This window comes from Zootoca vivipara, chromosome 8 (genome assembly GCF_963506605.1).
Source record: "Zootoca vivipara chromosome 8, rZooViv1.1, whole genome shotgun sequence".
Taxonomy (NCBI): domain Eukaryota; kingdom Metazoa; phylum Chordata; class Lepidosauria; order Squamata; family Lacertidae; genus Zootoca; species Zootoca vivipara.
This window is the reverse complement of record NC_083283.1, coordinates 60,258,489-60,277,754: the sequence shown is the minus strand read 5'-3', so window position 1 is coordinate 60,277,754 and position 19,266 is coordinate 60,258,489. Positions and strand designations below refer to the sequence as shown.

Below are 19,266 nucleotides of genomic sequence, written 5' to 3'. Positions count from 1 at the left end.
CACCTCTTGGGAGAAAAGGTAGTGTCTGGTTTGCTGCTGACATATAGTGAGGATAAGATAAATGGTGTTGGGAATAAACTTGGATCAAGTGATCATGACTTAGTCTGGTTTGATTTAATTAGCAGGCCAGTTGGATTTAGAATTGCAGCCAAGCTATTTGATTTTTAAAGGACATATTTTGACATACTCTGGAGACACATTAGTGAGGTGATCTGCATTGTAGGGCTTATATCCTTGAAGAAAAAGAGCTGGAATTATGCATTAAATTTACACCAAGTAAGATGGTGAACTCTTTTGGAGAAAAAATCTCAAGATGCAACCAGATGAACAAAATTGAAGGATAACGGAGTGAAAAATTACTTATACAGTGGTACCTCGGTTTACAAACTTAATCCGTTCTGGAAGTCCGTTCTTAAACTGAAACCGTTCTTAAACCGAGGCACACTTTCCCTAATGAGGCCTCCCACCACCCGTGCCCTTCCACTGTTCAGATTCCCTTCTTAGACCGAGGTAAAGTTTGCAAACAGGGATACTACTTCCGGTTTTGTGGAGTTCGTAAACCAAATAGTTTGTAAACAGGGCTGTTCTTAAACTGTACAGAACAAGGAAGGCCTTTTATTGTCAATGACTGTTGGCTTACCAACCAATTTCTGTTCTAATAATTTGAGAGAGAACTCAATTAATGGGATACATTATTGTCAGAATGTTATTAACAACTGCCATTTAAGAGAGAATATAGTACTGTATACACAAATCTTCCCTTTTAGAATGTTTCTTGAGATGCTTGTATTATAACAGAGGAAGATGTAGTTGCTTTCTATCCCACATTGCAGCACCTATTCAGATACCAGTCAAATGAGGCTTTTTTTTTTCTAAGGTGACCCACCTACCCAGTTCAGATGTAACATTTTCAACTCAACAAACTCTAGTTTCCCCTTCTAGCAGGGATAAATTCACAGGCTACCACCTCCTCATGCACCCTCTGCAAGAAAACCTCATGGTTTGTTAAACCACAGTTTCCCTATAAAGTCCACACTAGGAAACTGATATAAGGTTATGCCATAATAAATTTAAGGTGGCATAACTGATTAAAATTTGTCCTCATTAATCAGCAGGCTGTGGGCATGAGGAGAGCCCATCCCTCTACTCAGGAGAATGTATGTTATTTAAAGAAATTGAAAGGTAGCAGCACCAGTTTAGGGTGGCTGAGCCAAAGGAGAGAAGCTATCCTTACCTGAAGTGGTCAAGGCAAGGAGAAAGTAAGTGTCCTTGAAGCCACAGGAGTTCAAGGGGCCTCATTTTCAGCCTAAGAGTGATTTATATTGGACTTTCATCCAACCTTCACCAGAATGCTATGATTAGGTTGAGAGATACTTACTGCATCACCTTTATGAATAATCAGGGTTTAGAACCTGAGTCCCCCTAAATCCAAACCACCTATCATTATTCCTCTGTCCTGTTATATTAACTGTGAAATAAAAGAATTTAAATATATCACATAGCTAAATTCATTTCAATATTCATTTCTGACTTGAACCTTTTTTCCTTGCTTAAAAAAACTACTGTTCCCTTGAAGATGACATTCGCTAATGTCAGCTGTGCCTATTGGCAACTTTCATGATTTGACATTGCTGCAGTCAATATATGCTTGTTTTCAGTTTTGCACTAAATATAGGAATTCCAGCTTGTTGAAAGACACAGCCTTGTTTTGTTTTGTTTTATAATCTAATTGCCAGTAACTCCTCTGAGATTTCTCTTGAAAGAATGGGTGCTCCTCAGATTACTTCCGTCAAAGAATGTATGTTATATATTGACTTGAAGCAGGCTGGAATTATTTACAGTTAATCAGAAAGGGTGCACTGGAAAAGGTTTACTTTATTATGTAGAAATGAGCACTGTGCCACTGTGCTTGATTAAGCATTGCTAATGTTGATCTTGGTTTGAGAAAAAGCATTTCTTTGGTGGATGTTTGTAGAAATCAGCACCCTTATAGACTATTGCTTCTCCATCTCTCTGAATGTAGCCATCCAGGTACATTTGACGCCAAGATACTGTGTATTTGACCATTCTTTATATTATAGAACTTCATCTTTCCCCCAAGCAATTTCTGTTACAGTTTTATCATGCATACAATTTTCTACATATAATAAATGCTAAAATGTAGAATTATACTAAGTGCTTCAACTCTGAAGTTCATTTAGAGTAGTGTTTATACTTATTTTATTAATATGATTGGATATATGACTTCTGTTGTCTCTGAATTAATACAGTGGTACCTCAACTTACGAATGCCTCGACTTCCAAAGGTTTCGACTTCCGAAGTCTGCAAACCCGGAAGTATTTTTGCGCGTGTGTGTTATGCGCAGAAGCGGTAAGCGTGGTCTGCGCATGCGCAAAGCGCAAAATCGTGCTTTGCGCATGCACAAAATGGATGCTTCGACTTACGAAGGATTCGACTTACGAAGAGCGCCCCGGAACGGATCGCCTTCGTAAGTCGAGGTACCACTGTAATACCAATAATTGAAAGCACTTTTTAGAACTTGATAAACATACACTATTTCAAATGACTTGCTTTTAAATTCTTGCACAGATTAATTGATTATACTGTTCATTCAAAGTTGTTTTTGCAGTCAGTGGGAATAAAATATATCAAGTGTTGATTGACTTGAGATGAATTTATTGTGTGTAATAATGCTGTTGCACACACCCTGATTGTGAGAAGTAGTCTTACATACTTAAAATAAAAAAAATCCTTCCAGTAGCACCTTAGAGACCAACTAAGTTTGTCATAGGTATGAGCTTTCGTGTGCAGGCACACTTCTTCAGATACTTACATACTTATAAAAATCACACAACCTTACATTCTTTTCCTGTTGCTGACAAAACCTTTTGTGCAGCTAAACTTGTGATCATGCATTTTGTTTTATTTTCCTCCCCCCTTTTACAGGAAAGAACTTGAGATCTTCAAAGGTAATTCAAATCCTCCCCCCACCCCTTAGGACAACTTTTACTAAATCAAATGAAACAAATAATATCTATTTCACTTTTGTTTCTGCTTAACTTCTGGCAGACCAGTTCTGCAGATCAGCTTTAGCTACCATAATGCAAACAAGTGTCTTACTCTGTCTTCCTGGCTATATATGTTTCTTGTTGAAGTAAATAAGTAATACTCTGTTGTGTTGATATGCTGGTTGTAAAGTTAATAAACAGTGAGCCTGCAGTTTGAACTCCTTGACTGAGTGAAAAGGGGAGGCTGGAAAGAGATATAGGAGGTGTGTACAGACTTTTCATCCTCCCCAACTGGCCTGAGGTGTTGAATGCTGTTAAGCACATGTTGCATGTGGGCATTGTGCCTGTGGTGGATGACTGCTAGTCAATAGTGTGGCGATGTTTTTCCTGCTGTTGTGGGCACTTATGATGCACAACTTGTTGAGACAAAATGTGTGAGGCACAAAATATTAACCTGCCATTTTAAAAATTGCTAGCAATTGCTAAATGTGTGATTTTGCTTAGCTAAGTGAGTGATTTTATTATTGCATAACACAGTCAATTAACTTCAACAGATAACAAGTGGCACATTATGTAAAATGCCACATTGTTTTAGCTTGGTATTGAAAATGTCTTGTTTGTCATGACAGCTTTAAACTCAGGCTGTATTAGTAGATGGCCAAAGAGTAAGTAAATATAATTCTGTGCTATTGTTAATACTTGCATTATAGAGTGAAAAATATAAACTATGTTTTAAATATAATCTTCTAGGTTTGAGTTTTGAAAGTCAGTGGCATATATCATGGCTGTCTTCTGTTGCATAGAATTTAGAGTGCTTATATATTCAACCTGCCCTCTGATCTAGTACTGCAGCTAAATGTCAGGTCAGTCCATTGGGGGCTGACCTGACATGTATTATTGAGAACTGGATGGACAGGCTGGATAGAATTGATCCAACTCTGCTCTGTATACCTGGGTACCCAATTAAGCCTCAAAACAGATTGGAGTGTTAGCCAGGGTGTGTTTCACAGGAATCCACAGTGAGTCTCTTTCTTGTGAGGAGACACATCCATTCTGCTAAGGGTTATGTGGGTCTGTACCTCACATTAAACTATAAAGAGATAATAGGGATACTGTTGCAGTACCATCCATCCTGCTGCCTAGAATTCCCTCCTGACCAAGGTAGTCTCGGAGTTAGTGCTGGAGGATCCCAGGACTGTGTATTGAAATTCATTTTGTTAGTTTGAGTCCAGTTCTTTAATTTGTTAAGATCACATTGAATTCTGATTCTATTTCTGAGGCATTAGCTACCCCTCAGGAATCCAATATGGGTATGCCTTTCAGAAACCCTCATATCTTAGGAACCTGTCTGTACCAACCTATAGGCGTTTATTTACCAAAGCCAGACTAAATGTATTTCCATTGGAAGTGCTAAATGGTAGACTGAGAGGCATCCCTTATCAGAACAGGCTTTGTTTATGTTCTGAGGACGTCGATTGTATGAAACATATCTTACTGCATTGTGGGCAGTACGATCAAGCAAGGGACCAACTGATTAAACACCTACTGGCAAATTTGGGAAAGTCTGAAGCCTCCCATATTAAATATCTTTTGGATGACAGGTCTAATTATATTACACTGGCTGTGGCAAAGTTTCTTTCGGAAGTTATAAGAAACAAAGTTCTAGTTACAGGTAGGTAGCCGTGTTGGTCTGAGTCGAAACAAAATAAAAAATTCCTTCAGTAGCACCTTAAAGACCACCTAAGTTTTTATTTTGGTATGAGCTTTCGTGTGCATGCACACTTCATCAGATACCAAGATTATCATCAGATACAAAGATTATCATGCTTAAGACAAAACAAAATGACCACCTCAGTTTCTCTTTCTTGTGTGGTTGGCTGTCTTAACTGTATTTTGTTCTGAAATTACTCTATGGGTCTTTGGACCGCAATAAAGATTCTCTCAACAACCCCTCACAGTTTGGTGCCATCTGCAAATTTCCTCTATTCCTCTGAGTCATTGCTAAAGATGTTGTAACAACACTGGGCACAGGTCAGAACCCTGCAGCACCTCACTTGTCCCCTTTTTTCCAGGATGACAGAGAATCTCAGTCAACCAGCTACAAATCCACCTAGCAGTAACATTGTCTACTCTAGCCCACATTTTACCAGCTCCTACAAAAGAATATCTAGGGGGACTTTGTTGAAAGCCTTACTTGAAATCAATATGCTATACCTCCACAGCATTCTCCTAATCCACCAAGCAAGTAACTCCATCCAAACAAAAAAGAAATAAGATTAGTGTGGAATGACCTTTTCTTTTTCTTTTTTGTAAACCCATGCTTGCTCTTAGTAATCACAGCATCCTTTCCTAAGTGCTCCTAGGCTGACTGTTTAATTATCTGTCCTAGGACCTGGTATGTTTTCTGTTTGATTTCAAGGTGTTAGTGATGGCATCAAAGTTCTAAAGAGCTTTGGACCTTGATGCTTCCTGGAGTGTGCACCCCCCTTTTTCTCCCACTGTGCACAAAAAGGTTTAACTGTATGCTTGCATTTAAATCAAGTTTTTTGTTTTTTGCTCGAGAAAGCATTTCTAAATTGTGAAAACTCACATTGCTGAGATTATCAGGCACAGGAATGCTAATGAGTATTTGGCTTAACAAGCAGAGTAAATCGTAATAAGCTGTGATTGAATAATTCGTTGATGTATGTATCGCACATTAGCACTGTGTTTTCAAGTTCAGACTCACTGTGTGTATATATATGCACGTGTGTGCACACACCACACACATGCAAAAGGAGGAAAATGCATTTCTAGCAAGACTAGTTCATAATCTGTCCTGAAGGGTTATTAAACACAACCATAATTGGTAATTTTGGGAGGGGAAAGCCAAATAAACTGTTGCTATTCAAACCTGAAATCTGTTCATCAGTGGCTTAATTGAATAATGTATTGCATTTTGTTAGACAATCAAGTATTAGCTCTTAGTGTATTCCTTATGACCACTTTCCACCCCTTTTTCAAACGGATTGTGGTAGCTCCCAGATATAGGCATGCATTCTGGAATACCACATCTCCTGACAGCTTATGTTCAGCTTATGGAACAACAGTGGAAGGATTTGTCCTTGTTTGTTTCAATTTTATGTGAATGACCAATTGATGTGGTCTGTCCTGTGTAGTTCTCGAGTGGGAGAATGGATGTGTAGTATCATTCTTTTACGACGGGAAAGATGTACATCACTGGAGCTGCTTAGTAATTAGAGGTTTCACTTGATCAGCACTGTGCTTCTGTTTACTTGCCTGTTTCTCTCTGCCATGTCTTCTCCAGGAACCACTGAGAATAATCGGAAGAATTCTTGTAGGTGAAAGTTTATTAATGGTTTTCATCTTTAAAGCTCTTATTGTATTAAAATGCCAGTTAAAGTAATTTGCAAGCTATTTTTTGAGCTTTTGTTTTGCTTAACTTGTACTGTGTATTCTTATAGTGGAATAGCTAGAGATCTTATTTGTGTAGCTAAGAAGAGTAAATGAAAAAAAATATTCCTGCATATTTATAGCAGGCATTGTTATTCCTTTGCCCTGATTATAAAATGAAATTTTGCAGGCATGAATCTAAGCTGATGATGATCTAGGTCTGTAATTATGTAAGAGTTCATAGAAATGTACATTGCCAGGCCTTGGATAAAATTTGCCGGGTACACACTTCTTTCTTTAAAAAAGAAATCATTAAAATTAAATACGATATTAGAGAACAGTAGTCAGGAATCCATTTCTGTTGAATCATTTCTGTAATATTGACTGCTGGCATCCTTTAGAACAAGCATGTTTTAACATGAAGCAGGTGGTTTCATATTTGGTAGATTGGAGAATAAGAGTGGTATAAGAGTGGTATACCAATCCAGAACATTTTTTTTCTGCTAGAAGTGTATAAATGAGAGGTTGGTTTCTGATGTGTCCCTTTTCGCTTTTAAAGCAGTCATTGCAAAGTCTTGTTTTTAAAAGAGCATTTCCCCACATATGTGAAGAATGAAACAATCAAAATCACTTCCATTTTTTTTTACTAAAATGTCACATAAAAGATGCAATTTTGATTTTTTTAATGTTTCAAATACATAGTCTATGCATGATTAAACTATTTGCTTGGTATAATATATATATGCTTGGTATAGATCCTAGTGTTTTCATGTAGTTGGGCAATGTTTTCAGATTAGTGTTATAAAAAAATGTTATTGCTTTACTTTATTTCCACTATTAAAAATAAATAAATGATATAATAATGGCAGAAATTATTATCCAAAGTGAGAATTCCATTTCACAGTTCTTGCTTTTTTTTTTAAAGGCATAACCTCACATTTCTGCGAGTTGGCACTCAGAATTTTGTGTGTTATTCTTTACAGTCTTCACTCTTCTTGCGGTGTCTTTTCGTTGCTTTGTTTTGTCCTGTGATACAAGTTAGCATGTTTTGTGTTAGCATGTGTGTGTGTGTGTGTGTGTGTGTGTTTTAGTTAAGCCAACACTGAAGCTTCTCTGAAGTCTAAAAGAGCCTTTTCCATTACTGAGTTCCCAGATATTGTTAGATTACTGCCCCCATCACACTACCATGGGGAAACTGTGCCAGTGACAATGCCCACAGGCTTCCTCTGTCTAGGGTTTATTTTGGAGGCCCAAGGTAGAGCTTCACATGGTCATTCTGTTGTGAGCTGGCCTACCTGTACAGACATTGAGAATTAATGCATGAGAGGAGCACAAGCCCAGTTGCATCCCCATCAGCTCTAGGCTCATCGTGCAATGACCCTGCTTCTTCCAGTCTGTAGGCATACCTGCAAGACAGGGGTTCAAATCCCTTTGTTTCGTACTGTATGTGCACAACATTCAGTCTCAATGGAAGAAGGAAAGCCTGCACAGTATGTTACCATCATAGCTATATGGGCAGAGAGTATATGCAGCCCTGCTGGCACAAAGGTTCAATATCATCTGGTGACACAAAGACTCTTGCCCCACAGCCCAGGGGTTAGTACATACAGCAAAAGGCATTGACAGCATCAACCTCCAGGGGCTCACTGGACTGGGAAGCAGGACATGGCAGTTTCAGGTCCACCAGAAAAAAGGGTAAATGTAGCCCCCCCTACCTTTTGTATGCCTGGTTAAAGTCATGTCAGGCAAAAGAGAATGTGATTTCAGGACATGGAGTAATGCTGCAAACACCATGGAGCAGTGCCTGAAACCATATACTATAACAGCTGACAACAATCAAGCACATAATGAGTCATTTGTCTTCTCTTCTGCTAACCTCAACACCTGCATAGATGCCAGGAATGCAGAAGGAATCCTAGCTGGGTGAAACAGCTCACATTTTACATGCAAGGGACCCAGGTTTCAATCAGAGTATAACCCCATATCAGGCACACCTGAGCTAATCAGAAGAGTGCTGCATGGTGCCAGTAACTCAGCCCGTGTATGGGCCAACAGTCTTTTTTGTTTGCCTCACTCCTGGCAACCTATGTGATCAATCTATTAGATATCCTGCTATTTTGCCTGATAGGTTGTTTCTGCTGGATAGCACTGTGCAGGGCTCACTGTCTGCTTTTATTTTCAGTCCCTGCTGTACACCCCAAGAGGCATGCTAAACTCATGGTAAAGGATCCTTGATTGAACAGGGGTGAAGGGCTATCCTTCTAAACCAGGCATCCCCAAACTGTGGCCCTCCAGATGTTTTGGCATACAACTCCCATAATCCCTAGCTAACAGGACCAGTGGTCGGGGAAGATGGGAATTGTAGTCCAAAACATCTGGAGGGCCACAGTTTGGGGATGTCTGTTCTAAACCGTTCAAGCTCTCAGCCTCTGATTTCCATCCTGAGGCCAGCTGAAGCCAGATCATGCTAGAATGTGGGAAAGCAATCCTTATCTATCAATCTCTGGGAATAAGGAAACAGCACATATGGCAGTTATAGCACTGATTGATCAGCATCTGGGGTTGGGTAGAACTCAGTAAATCCTGCAAGGGAAAGGCAAACATTTGGGATTGGCAAGATGCCACTCCAACAGGGTGCTTGTCCTGTGCTTTGGACCAGCCATACCTGCTTCATGTTAGGAGTATCTTCACTTGTTGCAAAACTGTCTGCCATGGAGCTTACAGTGGTAGCTGCAGAACAGTCAGCCTAAGGAGACCAAGAGTGATGAGTAGTAGGCAGCAGCTGGATTATCTGGATGAAGAATAGGTAGAAAGGCAGAAGGAGACAAGGGAGAGTGGTACTACCCAAGTGCTCATGTGTTCCTCCTGCAGTAACCGAGTACACATCCCTTTTTCATCCTTGGGGGTTGCAGTGGAAGTCTGAGTGTGATCTTGCAATGCATTAGGGATAATGGGGTTCAATAGCAGTAGTTGAATTTGAGTGCTTGGCCTTTGCAAACAGCTTACCTGCATGCTGGGATGAGTGCTTCACCTTAATGTGGAAAGTATGCAGAAAGTACATTTTACTGTTAACAGCAATGCGGTTCAGGGAAGACATAATGTTCATGTATGGCTGGTGTAGGGATGGGAGACAAGGGAAGCATTTGGAACAATTCTGCATTGTGTCATGGTTGCCCCTGATCTCTTGCTTACCTGTGTGGGGTGCTCTATCCTGGCACCCTTATTGTTGGAGTGAGGTTTGGTGTTGGATATTTGTATCTGGATTCTAAAGATAATACCTGTTAGGGTTCTAGGCAGAGAAGCAATGTACTGTTATCTATGAGTAATTTGGAGACAGTGACCTTTGCAAGAATTAGTCCTTGCAAGCTCTAAGTGTGTATGGCATGGAACCAGAGAAATGTAGCAGCATGTTACCTTGAGTTGTGGTCTCCCTGCATGTGGTTAATATATTGGGGGTGATATGCTGTGGTTTGGCATTGAGTTGCACCATATGTTATGAGACGCAGGTGGGCTTGTGGATCGTAAGGTTAGCATTTTGAATCTGTGTGATAGGGTGAGCTCTCGTTGCTTTTTCCTATCTCCTGCCAACCTGGCATACCCGTGTGAGTATGGTAGATAAGTACCACCACAGCGGGAAGGTAAATGATGCTTCCGTGTGCTCTGGCTTCTGTCACAGTGTCCTGTTGCGCCAGAAGCGGTTTAATCAAGCTGGTCACATGACCCAGAAAGCTGTCTGCAGACAAACAATGGCTCCCTTGGCTTGAAAGCAGAAATGAGCGCCGCACCCCATAGTCGATTTTGACTGGACTTAACCAACTGGGGTCCTTTACTTTTATACCATATGTTACACTCTGTTGTGGCAACATGGGTAGGGTGGTTATCAAGAGAGGCAGCAATTTTAACACACACACCCCACCACCATTGAGGTCAATGAGACAAATTTCTTGGCACTTGGTCTGGGGCTGATATGAAGTTCCACTGTTGATAAGCATTGCCCATAACTTGAAGATGTATATAGGATACAGCATGTGTTCTGTTTTAGATATTATACTGGTGGAAGATGCCAGATATATGGGTGAATCTGCCACGGCAGTACCATACCTGGTATTCTACCAATATAGCAAGTCTTCTGCTGAATCTTATAGATCCTTAACTGGCAAATTTTCAGAATAAGATTGTGCCATAATGAAACAAAATACATTTATTGTTGTCAATTGCTCCATTGGAAAAGCACCTAAGTGGTGATGGTGGTGAATAAAACAATGATAATCTGAAAAAGATTGGCAGCACAGATATTACAGTGAAGGTTTCATTCCAGCACATATTTATACTGAAAATCAGTCTTCATACATTTAGATGTTCTTATAAAAAGCTGACTTACTTGAGCTAGCCAGACAATATTCTACCACTCGAGTTGTTTATGCTAATCTTCATGAGTGATCATCATCCATACTCTCATGCAACAATATTGATGATAGTGTGGGTTTAAACAATAAATTGAGCAGTCAAGTTTGAGTGTTCAGAGTGCTTGGTAACAATAATATAAATGAACTTGAGAGGCTTTTACACTAACTTTGAATTCTTAGTTTGGTAGAATTCAAGGTGAAAAGATTTGGGGAGGGTGCAGGGGGGGCATTTGGAGTGGGGAGGAAAGTCTTGTTGCGCTAGCAGGACCTATTTGCTGGCTTATGCTAGGGCAACAACTTGGTTGAATCTGGCCCAGAAAGCAGCCTCAGTAGGTCAAAATTGAAATTAGACCCTAGTAACATGGAAGGGCCATGTTGATATCAATAAGCAAGCTACAAAAGATGTTACTTTAAAATGAAAGTTGATACAGAAAGTCAAGCTCTCTTAGACCTCTGCCCACAAATGGTTTATAGAACAGCTTGTTTCCATAGGCTTAGAGGCTGCAGAGCTGGATGACTAGAGAATAGATTGCCATACATCAGAGAGATTAATAAAGCTGAGTATTCTGAGTGCTTGGGATGTGTTCGCATTAGAACTTTGATTTTAGTCTAGACTTGGAAATGCTTCTGTAGAATCCATTATAAATGGAGGCTGAAAGCTTAAGAAACTTGCTGGAAGATTTAGCATGAGGAATTGTTTCCTACAGTGCATCTGAAATAGTGAACAGATGCAAATAGCTTTGAAGTAGAAGTGAGTGATATGTAAACTGATACAGAAATAATAATAATTATTTAAACCCAGGGGCGTAGCGAGGCGCCGTGACATCCGGGGCGGCAAATTGCCATGCCCCCGGGGGGCGCGGCATTGCTACGTAACGACGCATGCATCGCTACATAGAGGGGGATCGCAACCCCCCGCGAATTCAAAACGGAGCCTGGGCGCTCCGTTTAGAAGTTGTGGGGGGTGGATTGCCCCCCGCAACTTCTAAATGGAGCGTCCAGGCTCAGGCAGCGAGTGCCACCCCCCCCTCCTGCAGGCACCCGTGCGGCGCCCAATCGCTCGGCCGGTGCACCTGCAGATTTTTTTGTCCCCCCCCGGCTGCCATGCAGAGGCGAGGGGCGTGGGCGTAGCCCCGAGTGACACCCCCTCCAGGGTGGTGCCCGGGGCGGGCTGCCCCCCACCCCTTGCTTGCTCTGCTCCTGTTTATACCCCACCCATCTGGCTGGGTTTCCCCAGCCACTCTGGGCTTCCCCAGCCACTCTGGGCGGCTCCCAACAGAATATATAAAAAAGCAACAAAACATCAAACGTTAAAAACTTCCCTAAACAGGGCTGCAAGGAAGTTTTGTATGGATCCTGAATAAAAGTAAAACATGACTCAGACTAGAGTTGGTGTTAGATAATGAATGAAAAGGTATATGTAAATATATTGTCAAGAGCTAGTCTGACCTAGACACTGGAGGTATTTTGTCCAAGGAAGTGGCTTGGGACCTTATGGAATGCCTTGAAGAATCTGTTAAGCGGTCTAACTAACTCATCAGGTCATGCAGACACCTTTCTTTGAGTTTGGACAACTCCCTACACCATATCATGGATCGAGCTTCTCCCTCTTCCCCTGTAGCCCCTGGGAGCTAAGACAGAGATAGACCTGGTGTGAGACAGATAATGGATGAGAAATGCTTGCCTGGTGCGACGTAAGAAGTCCCCACCTTACGCCTTTTGTTTTCAAAACTCTCAGATTATAAAAAGCACTAATAGGGATTTCTGAGGTAACACTAAACCTCTCTACTCTTCCCTATAGCCTTATTGTAACCCCACTATCCCTTGTGGGTTTTACAAATAAAATGAGAGTACTTTTCCAGCCCAAACGTGGCCCGGTATCTTTTTAAGCTCTGGGGTGAATATGAGACTATTCTTAGTGTACACACCAGTAAGGGGTTCTCCTCACTTGAGCTTTCCCCACTGTGAAGCTTTCCTCCCTCCCGAGGAAACTTTGTGTCACCCTTGAACCAGTCTCCCTCCTCCTCCTCCTCTCATGCACTCAAGGGACAACAAACTATCCTTTCTGCTTTAGATAGGGGTTTTGTCCTTTTAATGAGTATCCCCACCAAATGAGCAATAGATACCCCTGCTGGAAAGATCACACAGACGATAGTTTAGATGGCACTTTAACTTAACATTTAATGTCTTAAAATCTTAACGGGTGCATTCAAGTTTCATGTGTACAAGCTTGTGGTTTCAATAGCACTGTTCTTGTTAATCATATTATTGCAAACCTAACCAATTCCTCATCTACACCTACTCTAGTAACCTACTCCACCACCTCCCACACACTCCCGCTCTTCATGAATTAACAGCTACCCATCCTCTTTAAACCCATGGCTGTCCCGCCCCTCCTGGAATGGAATGCTGTCAATCAACTAGGAGGCTGGGTTTAACTCTTAACACCCTGGAGTTCTACTCAAGCCAGCCCAATCCGTCACACTCGGCTTCAAGGAAAGCAGAGGTCTACTGAGCAGGAGGGGCCTACTCAATAGGAGGCTTTCCCAAGTGCATCTGGTAAGTAGGAAGGGGGGTGAGTTGGCTGTTCAACAGCTCACAATAGAGGTCTCTGGACAGCTTCAATCTATCTCACTCCTGTTTACCTTGTCTTGACTCCTGATTGACTATAGATCAAAATACAGTGGTGCCTCGCACAATGAATGCCTCGCACAACGAAAAACTCGCTAGACAAAAGAGTTTTGCGTTGCGCGAGGCATTCGTAAGACGACAAAATTTTCTATGACCACCGCTTCATCTTACAAAGCGCGGCCATAGAAAGCGGCAAAGGAAGATCAGCTGTCAGCGCGGGAAGCTGACAGCTAATCTTCCTTTGCCAGGGGGGACGGAGCCGAAACGCGGCGGTGTGGCGGCTGCCCCTGCCTGTCTTCCCCTTGGCTTGGGGAAGACAGGCGGGAGCAAGCAGCGCCCGCTGCGATTCCGCTCCGTCCCCTGGAGCCACCACCCCGCCCCGCACCACTGGGGAAGACAGACGGAAGGCGGCGGCGGGAGAAGCTCTTCCCCCGCCGCCGCCTCTCGCCGCGCACAGCCGGCATGGAGCGCAACTTCGGACACCTCCGTGTCAGGGGAGGCAGGCGGGAGGTGGCGGCGGGAGAAGAGCTTCCCCTGCCACCTCTCGCCGCGCACAGCCGGCACGGAGCGCAACTTCGGAGACCTCCGAAGTTGCGCTCCGTGTCGGGGGAGGCAGGCGGGAGGCGGCGGGAGAAGAGCTTCCCCCCCACCGCCTCTCGCCGCACACAGACGGCACGGAGCGCAACTTCGGAGACTTCCGAAGTTGCACACCGTGTCGGGGGAGGCAGGCGGGAGGCGGCGGCGGGAGAAGCTCTTCCCCCGCCTCCGCCTCTCGCCGTGCACAGCCAGCATGGAGCACAACTTTGGAGACCTCCTAAGCTGTGCTCCGTGTCAGGGGAGGCAGGCGGTGGTGGGAGAAGCTCTTCTCCCGCCACGCACAGCCGGCACGGAGCGCAACTTCGTCGGGGGAGGCAGGCAAGGCTTCTCCCCCCACTGCCTTGCACACAGACGGCATCGGACGGGGCTTCGGAGACCTTCTCCAAAGCCCCGTTGCATGCCGCCGCCAGTCCCCCAGAGCCTATAGGAACGCATTGATTAAGTTTGAGTGCATTCCTATGGGAAACTGGGACTCGCTAGACAAAAAATAATTGACCCTTGGAACGAATTAATTTCATCTAGTGAGGCACCACTGTAACTGGGTGATTGGGATGTATCCAATGGTGGTCTTCCTTAGTTCAGACCTATTCAACATTGCAATTTTCAATTTTTCCATCTGTTGCAAGCATTGCAGCTTGCCAGATAGAATGATCTCACTTCTCCTCTCCCTGCACACTGTTCTGGGGATTCTCCCGACCTGATCAGGCAGCTTTGGGAGGAGGAGGAGGATGAGAACAAGTTGAAATCCTTGTGTGATATCCTTGTGTGATATCCTTGCAGTTTAAATTCCACATTAGGTGAATCTCACCCATTGGAATTAATGAATGTGACTAACTTGGGTTTATTAATTTTGGTAGGTCTACACCAGAGTCTCCCAAACTAAGGCCCGGGGGCCGGATGCGGCCCAATCGCCTTCTAAATCCGGCCCGCGGACGGTCCGGGAATCAGCATGTTTTTACATGAGTAGAATGTGTCCTTTTATTTAAAATGCATCTCTGGGTTATTTGTGGGGCATAGGAATTCGTTCATATATTTTTTCAAAATATAGTCCGGTCCCCCACAAGGTCTGAGGGACAGTGGACTGGCCCCCTGCTGAAAAAGTTTGCTGGCCCCTGGTCTACACTGAGTCAAACTTAGTTTGATACAAGCCATTCACGCTATCTTACTGCTTTTCAAAGAGACTGAAGGCACTAGTTCTGGAAAAAGAAAAACTCTCAACTATCTGAAAATTTAAGAACTGTTGGCATTTAGCTAAAAACAACAAAAACTTCCAGGTCAGTGCTTCCCAAACAAGGGAACTTACAATGTTTGAAATTGCTGTCTCTTTTTTTGGTCATGAAATGGTCCTTCAAAAGGAAATACTTGCTTAAAGTAGGGGCTATTTGTTTTGGACTCTTAAGGCAGAGTAAATCCTAGAGTACATTGTGACTTCCTTTTGATTTAAAATGTGGCATGACAGTTGAAGTATCAAATATAGTCCTGTCAAAGCTAGTTTCTGTATCAAGATGATTCCCTACAGAGAGCTTTCATATAGCCTTAAGGGTGAGCTATTGAAGGCAGAATCAAATAGCTTAACTAATGCAATGACAAAACTAACCTGTAAATATTTGACTAGTTTGCAAAGATGAAACAAGGGTAGGTATTGCTTACAAGTTCATTGTGCAGCAGATATTCTCAGCTTTCAGAATTTCCACACCCACTTATCTCCCAACTTGGTTTTTTAGAGGTCTAATGGCTCCAAAGGGGAAACTGATAGCACCACCATCATAACCATCAACTGCCAGTTCCTTTCACAACAAAGTACACTCATTATCAGACACTTAATATGTCCTGACCTCATTCCTCCCATCTGTCCCCCCCCAGCATGGCTTTACGGCAGTTCCCACAGTTCCTAGTGTGTTTTCCTCTCCCACTCACAATACCATAGTTTCAGAACTACCATGGTTTCCTCAGTGGTTTTCAAGTTTATCATTGTTAACAAAGATGTCTCCATTGTAATTTTGGTAATTACTTTTTTCTTAATGGTCTGCTTCCAGATGTTGAAACTTGGTCTGTGCCTTCTAGAAACACATTACTGTAACTCCAGACAGGTGTGATATATGCAGAGCCATTCTTGAAGTTAAACAGACTACCTTGCTCAGAGCGGTAATCTTTGACTAGTGAAATCCAGCATAATAAGGGCATATTTTATTCACTAGTTTAACTTCATTTCAGTAACTGATCTAAGTAGTCAGTTCAGGTGCCTTCTCTTCTTCACCATGCATAAGCACATAGATGGAGGGGTGATAGCCTTCTGTGTAATTTTATTAAATTTTGTCTGTGTTCTATATGGTTTGCCACCTGGCCTGAAGCCTTCTTGTTAGGGTAACAAAGTATCTAACAAAAATGCAAGACAGAGGATTGAGAATTCTACCTTTTAGAACAAGTATAACTATTTAAGATGTGAATACTGCTCAATTTTGTATAGTAAGGCAACTGTGTTTCGGAATCATTTGAGATACAGACTGCCAAAGTCATTATAATTCCTTTTGTGTAATGCTTGATAAAATCGAAGTTAATATTAATTTCCATTTGGACATCCAGTTTTTTCAATAATAATAATAATAATAATAATAATAAATAATTTATTATACCCTGCCCATGTGGCCGGGCGTCCCCAGCTACTCTGGGCGGCTTCCAAAAGGATATTAAAAACACAATAAAAAGCCAAGCATTAAAAACTTCCCTAAACAGGGCTGCCTTCAGATGTCTTCTAAAAGTCAGATAGTTGTTTATTTCCTTGACATCTGATGGGATGTCCATGAGTGGAATGGACTTCACTTAGGGAATGGGACTTCCCCTTCCTCACCTTTGCTCTTCCTGTGTACTTTCCCAATCTGCTGTAGAAGGCTGGTGGTCCTTGTTGCTTGAGCAAAAGTATGCTCTTTTGACAATTTTCATGTGACTTTGAAAATCTCCAGGTACTATAAATGTATTGATATATTTTTAGTTCATTACATTGAGCAGTTTCATCGTGCATCCTCTTTGTTTTTATGTTATCAGTTAAGAATATAACACATATATGAAAACCTCAACATTCATAGTACTTTATCCTTAAAAAGCTCTATAGGTCAATGACAATAATCAAATCTCTAGCAGAAATCCAAAGCTACCCTTTTAGATCCATCTAGTATCAAATTAGTTCTCCTGAGTCCTGACTCCCATGCAAAGGCTGGGAGACAAGATGTAGCTTAGAGGTGCTACAGATGTGCTCTGTAGGTCACCTCATTTGGGCTGTGATGGAGCAAATGAGTTCTACTCTTGAGAATAATTGCTCGAATTGTTTTTCTGGGGAAGTTAATTATAGATACAGTACAAATGTAGCTGTGTACATCTTATTATTATGCTGTTCTAAATAACTGAAATGCTAGTTTTACAGTAAGTAAATTGGATGCAGATAGCCAGGTGAGGTTTAACTGAAGTAGGAAAGTAAGTTTCTCAAATAGAATCTTTAGTATGTTGACAGATAATCACCTATACATATTATATGTTTCTTTAGTTCTGGTTTCTCTGGAAAGCTTTTTGTTGATTCAAATTATATTTCTGTTAATAATAGGTAAAGGTAAAGTGACCCCTGACCATTAGGTCCAGTCGTGACCGACTCTGGGGTTGCGCGCTCATCTCGCATTATTGGCCGAGGGAGCCAGCGTATAGCTTCCAGGTCATGTGGCCAGCATGACAAAGCCGCTTCTGGCAAACCAGAGCAGCACATGGAAACGCCGTTTACCTTCCCGCTGTAGCGGTTCCTATTTATCTACTTGCATTTTGACGTGCTTTCGAACTGCTAGGTTGGCAGGAGCTGGGAGCAAGCAACGGGAGCTCACCCCGTCACAGGGATTCGAACCGCCGACCTTCTGGTCAGCAAGCCCTAGGCTCAGTGGTTTAACCACAGCGCCACCTGGGTCCCAATTCTGTTAATAATAGCTTGCTTTAATTCTTCTCTAAAGTGTGTCATTTAAAAAGTGTATTCTGTCCCATTACTAATAGTAAAACCTAGTGTTGTTCTTCAGAAATAGGTTCTTATCTCTTTCATCTGCCTGATGATGGTGACAGTAGGAATGTATAACTTGTTAAGAACAGGTGGTTAAATTTAATTTTATTGCATGGAGTTGACATCACTTATATTGTAAATGAGTATTCTGTGATGAGTGCTATGGAATCATTAGCCATGAATGTGAAACTTAACATCAGGCTCTTAAAATTAGTGAAACCTGATGAATTCATGAAAATGAGTAAATTTGATCTTCCAAATGATTACTTGAGTTTTGTGAGCACATACTCTAATTTCTTTCCGCAACATGACTAGAAATTATTTTAATAGAAGCAAAGAGCCTCAAAAATTAATCTGCAACTAACACAATGTGAGTGACTTCCATCTTTTCTTTATATGGTGGTGGTGATGATTCAATTTATTGTCTCCTTTTCATCAGCAGGTCCCAGAGCAGGTTAAAACAATTTAAAATTCAATAATAAAAACAGTCAAAACAATTGCAGTCACATGAATAGGGTGGGTCCTGAGAAAACATATCTCAGATGTCCAAAGTTAGCGTAGAGGGGTGCCTCTTCAGCATAGCCACTTGCATGGATGTGTTCATTGCCTTAAGTTAAACTACTACAACATAAGAATACTAAAAGGGTATTCTTTGTTGTCTGTCATGGCTGCGACTGAAGGGGATGTCAGAGGAATGATCAACAGCAACATCCAAAGTATGTTTATCCATTGAGCTTGCTCCCTATTAAGAGTGCTTGGGGTTGTAGCCCAGTTCACTAGAGGTACCTAAATGCTGAAGGGAATTGATGTATTAAGGTATTTTAACAGAAGGGGGAAAGAAGGGGAATGAGAAGCATGTGGAAGACAGGTAAATACTAACACTCACATTTAACAGACACTGCTTAGCTTATGATTGCGGACTTGGAAAGTGTAGGTTGACATTTTGAGTTGACTTTAATAACTATTCTTTACAGATTTTACAGACAGATTGTCTTTTCAAATGGACTGTGGAGAAAACCCCATCTTAATAAGATTGTGCAAGGCTTGTTTGTATTGATTGGGAAAGAACTTGCAGTTCTTTGACAGAACGGAGTGTTGCTGAATAGTAGCTAGATGAATGTGTTTGTTATGAGTCAGTAGGTAAAGCTTTGAAATTTCATGGCTGGCTGATTCTTTTGCAAGTTGATGCCTTTTATAGGA

General features: G+C 41.9%; 1 protein-coding gene across 3 annotated transcripts in view; it reads left to right on the top strand.

The window, feature by feature from the left end:
- Positions 1 to 19,266, top strand: part of DTNBP1 (dystrobrevin binding protein 1) — a 43,594-nt gene that overhangs the window by 10,492 nt on the left and 13,836 nt on the right. For all 3 annotated transcript variants that reach the window (XM_035124714.2, XM_035124715.2, XM_035124716.2), the window contains exon 7: positions 2,948 to 2,970. In XM_035124714.2, coding sequence (XP_034980605.1) covers positions 2,948 to 2,970 — 23 coding nt within the window. The remainder of the gene's footprint in view (positions 1 to 2,947; positions 2,971 to 19,266) is intronic.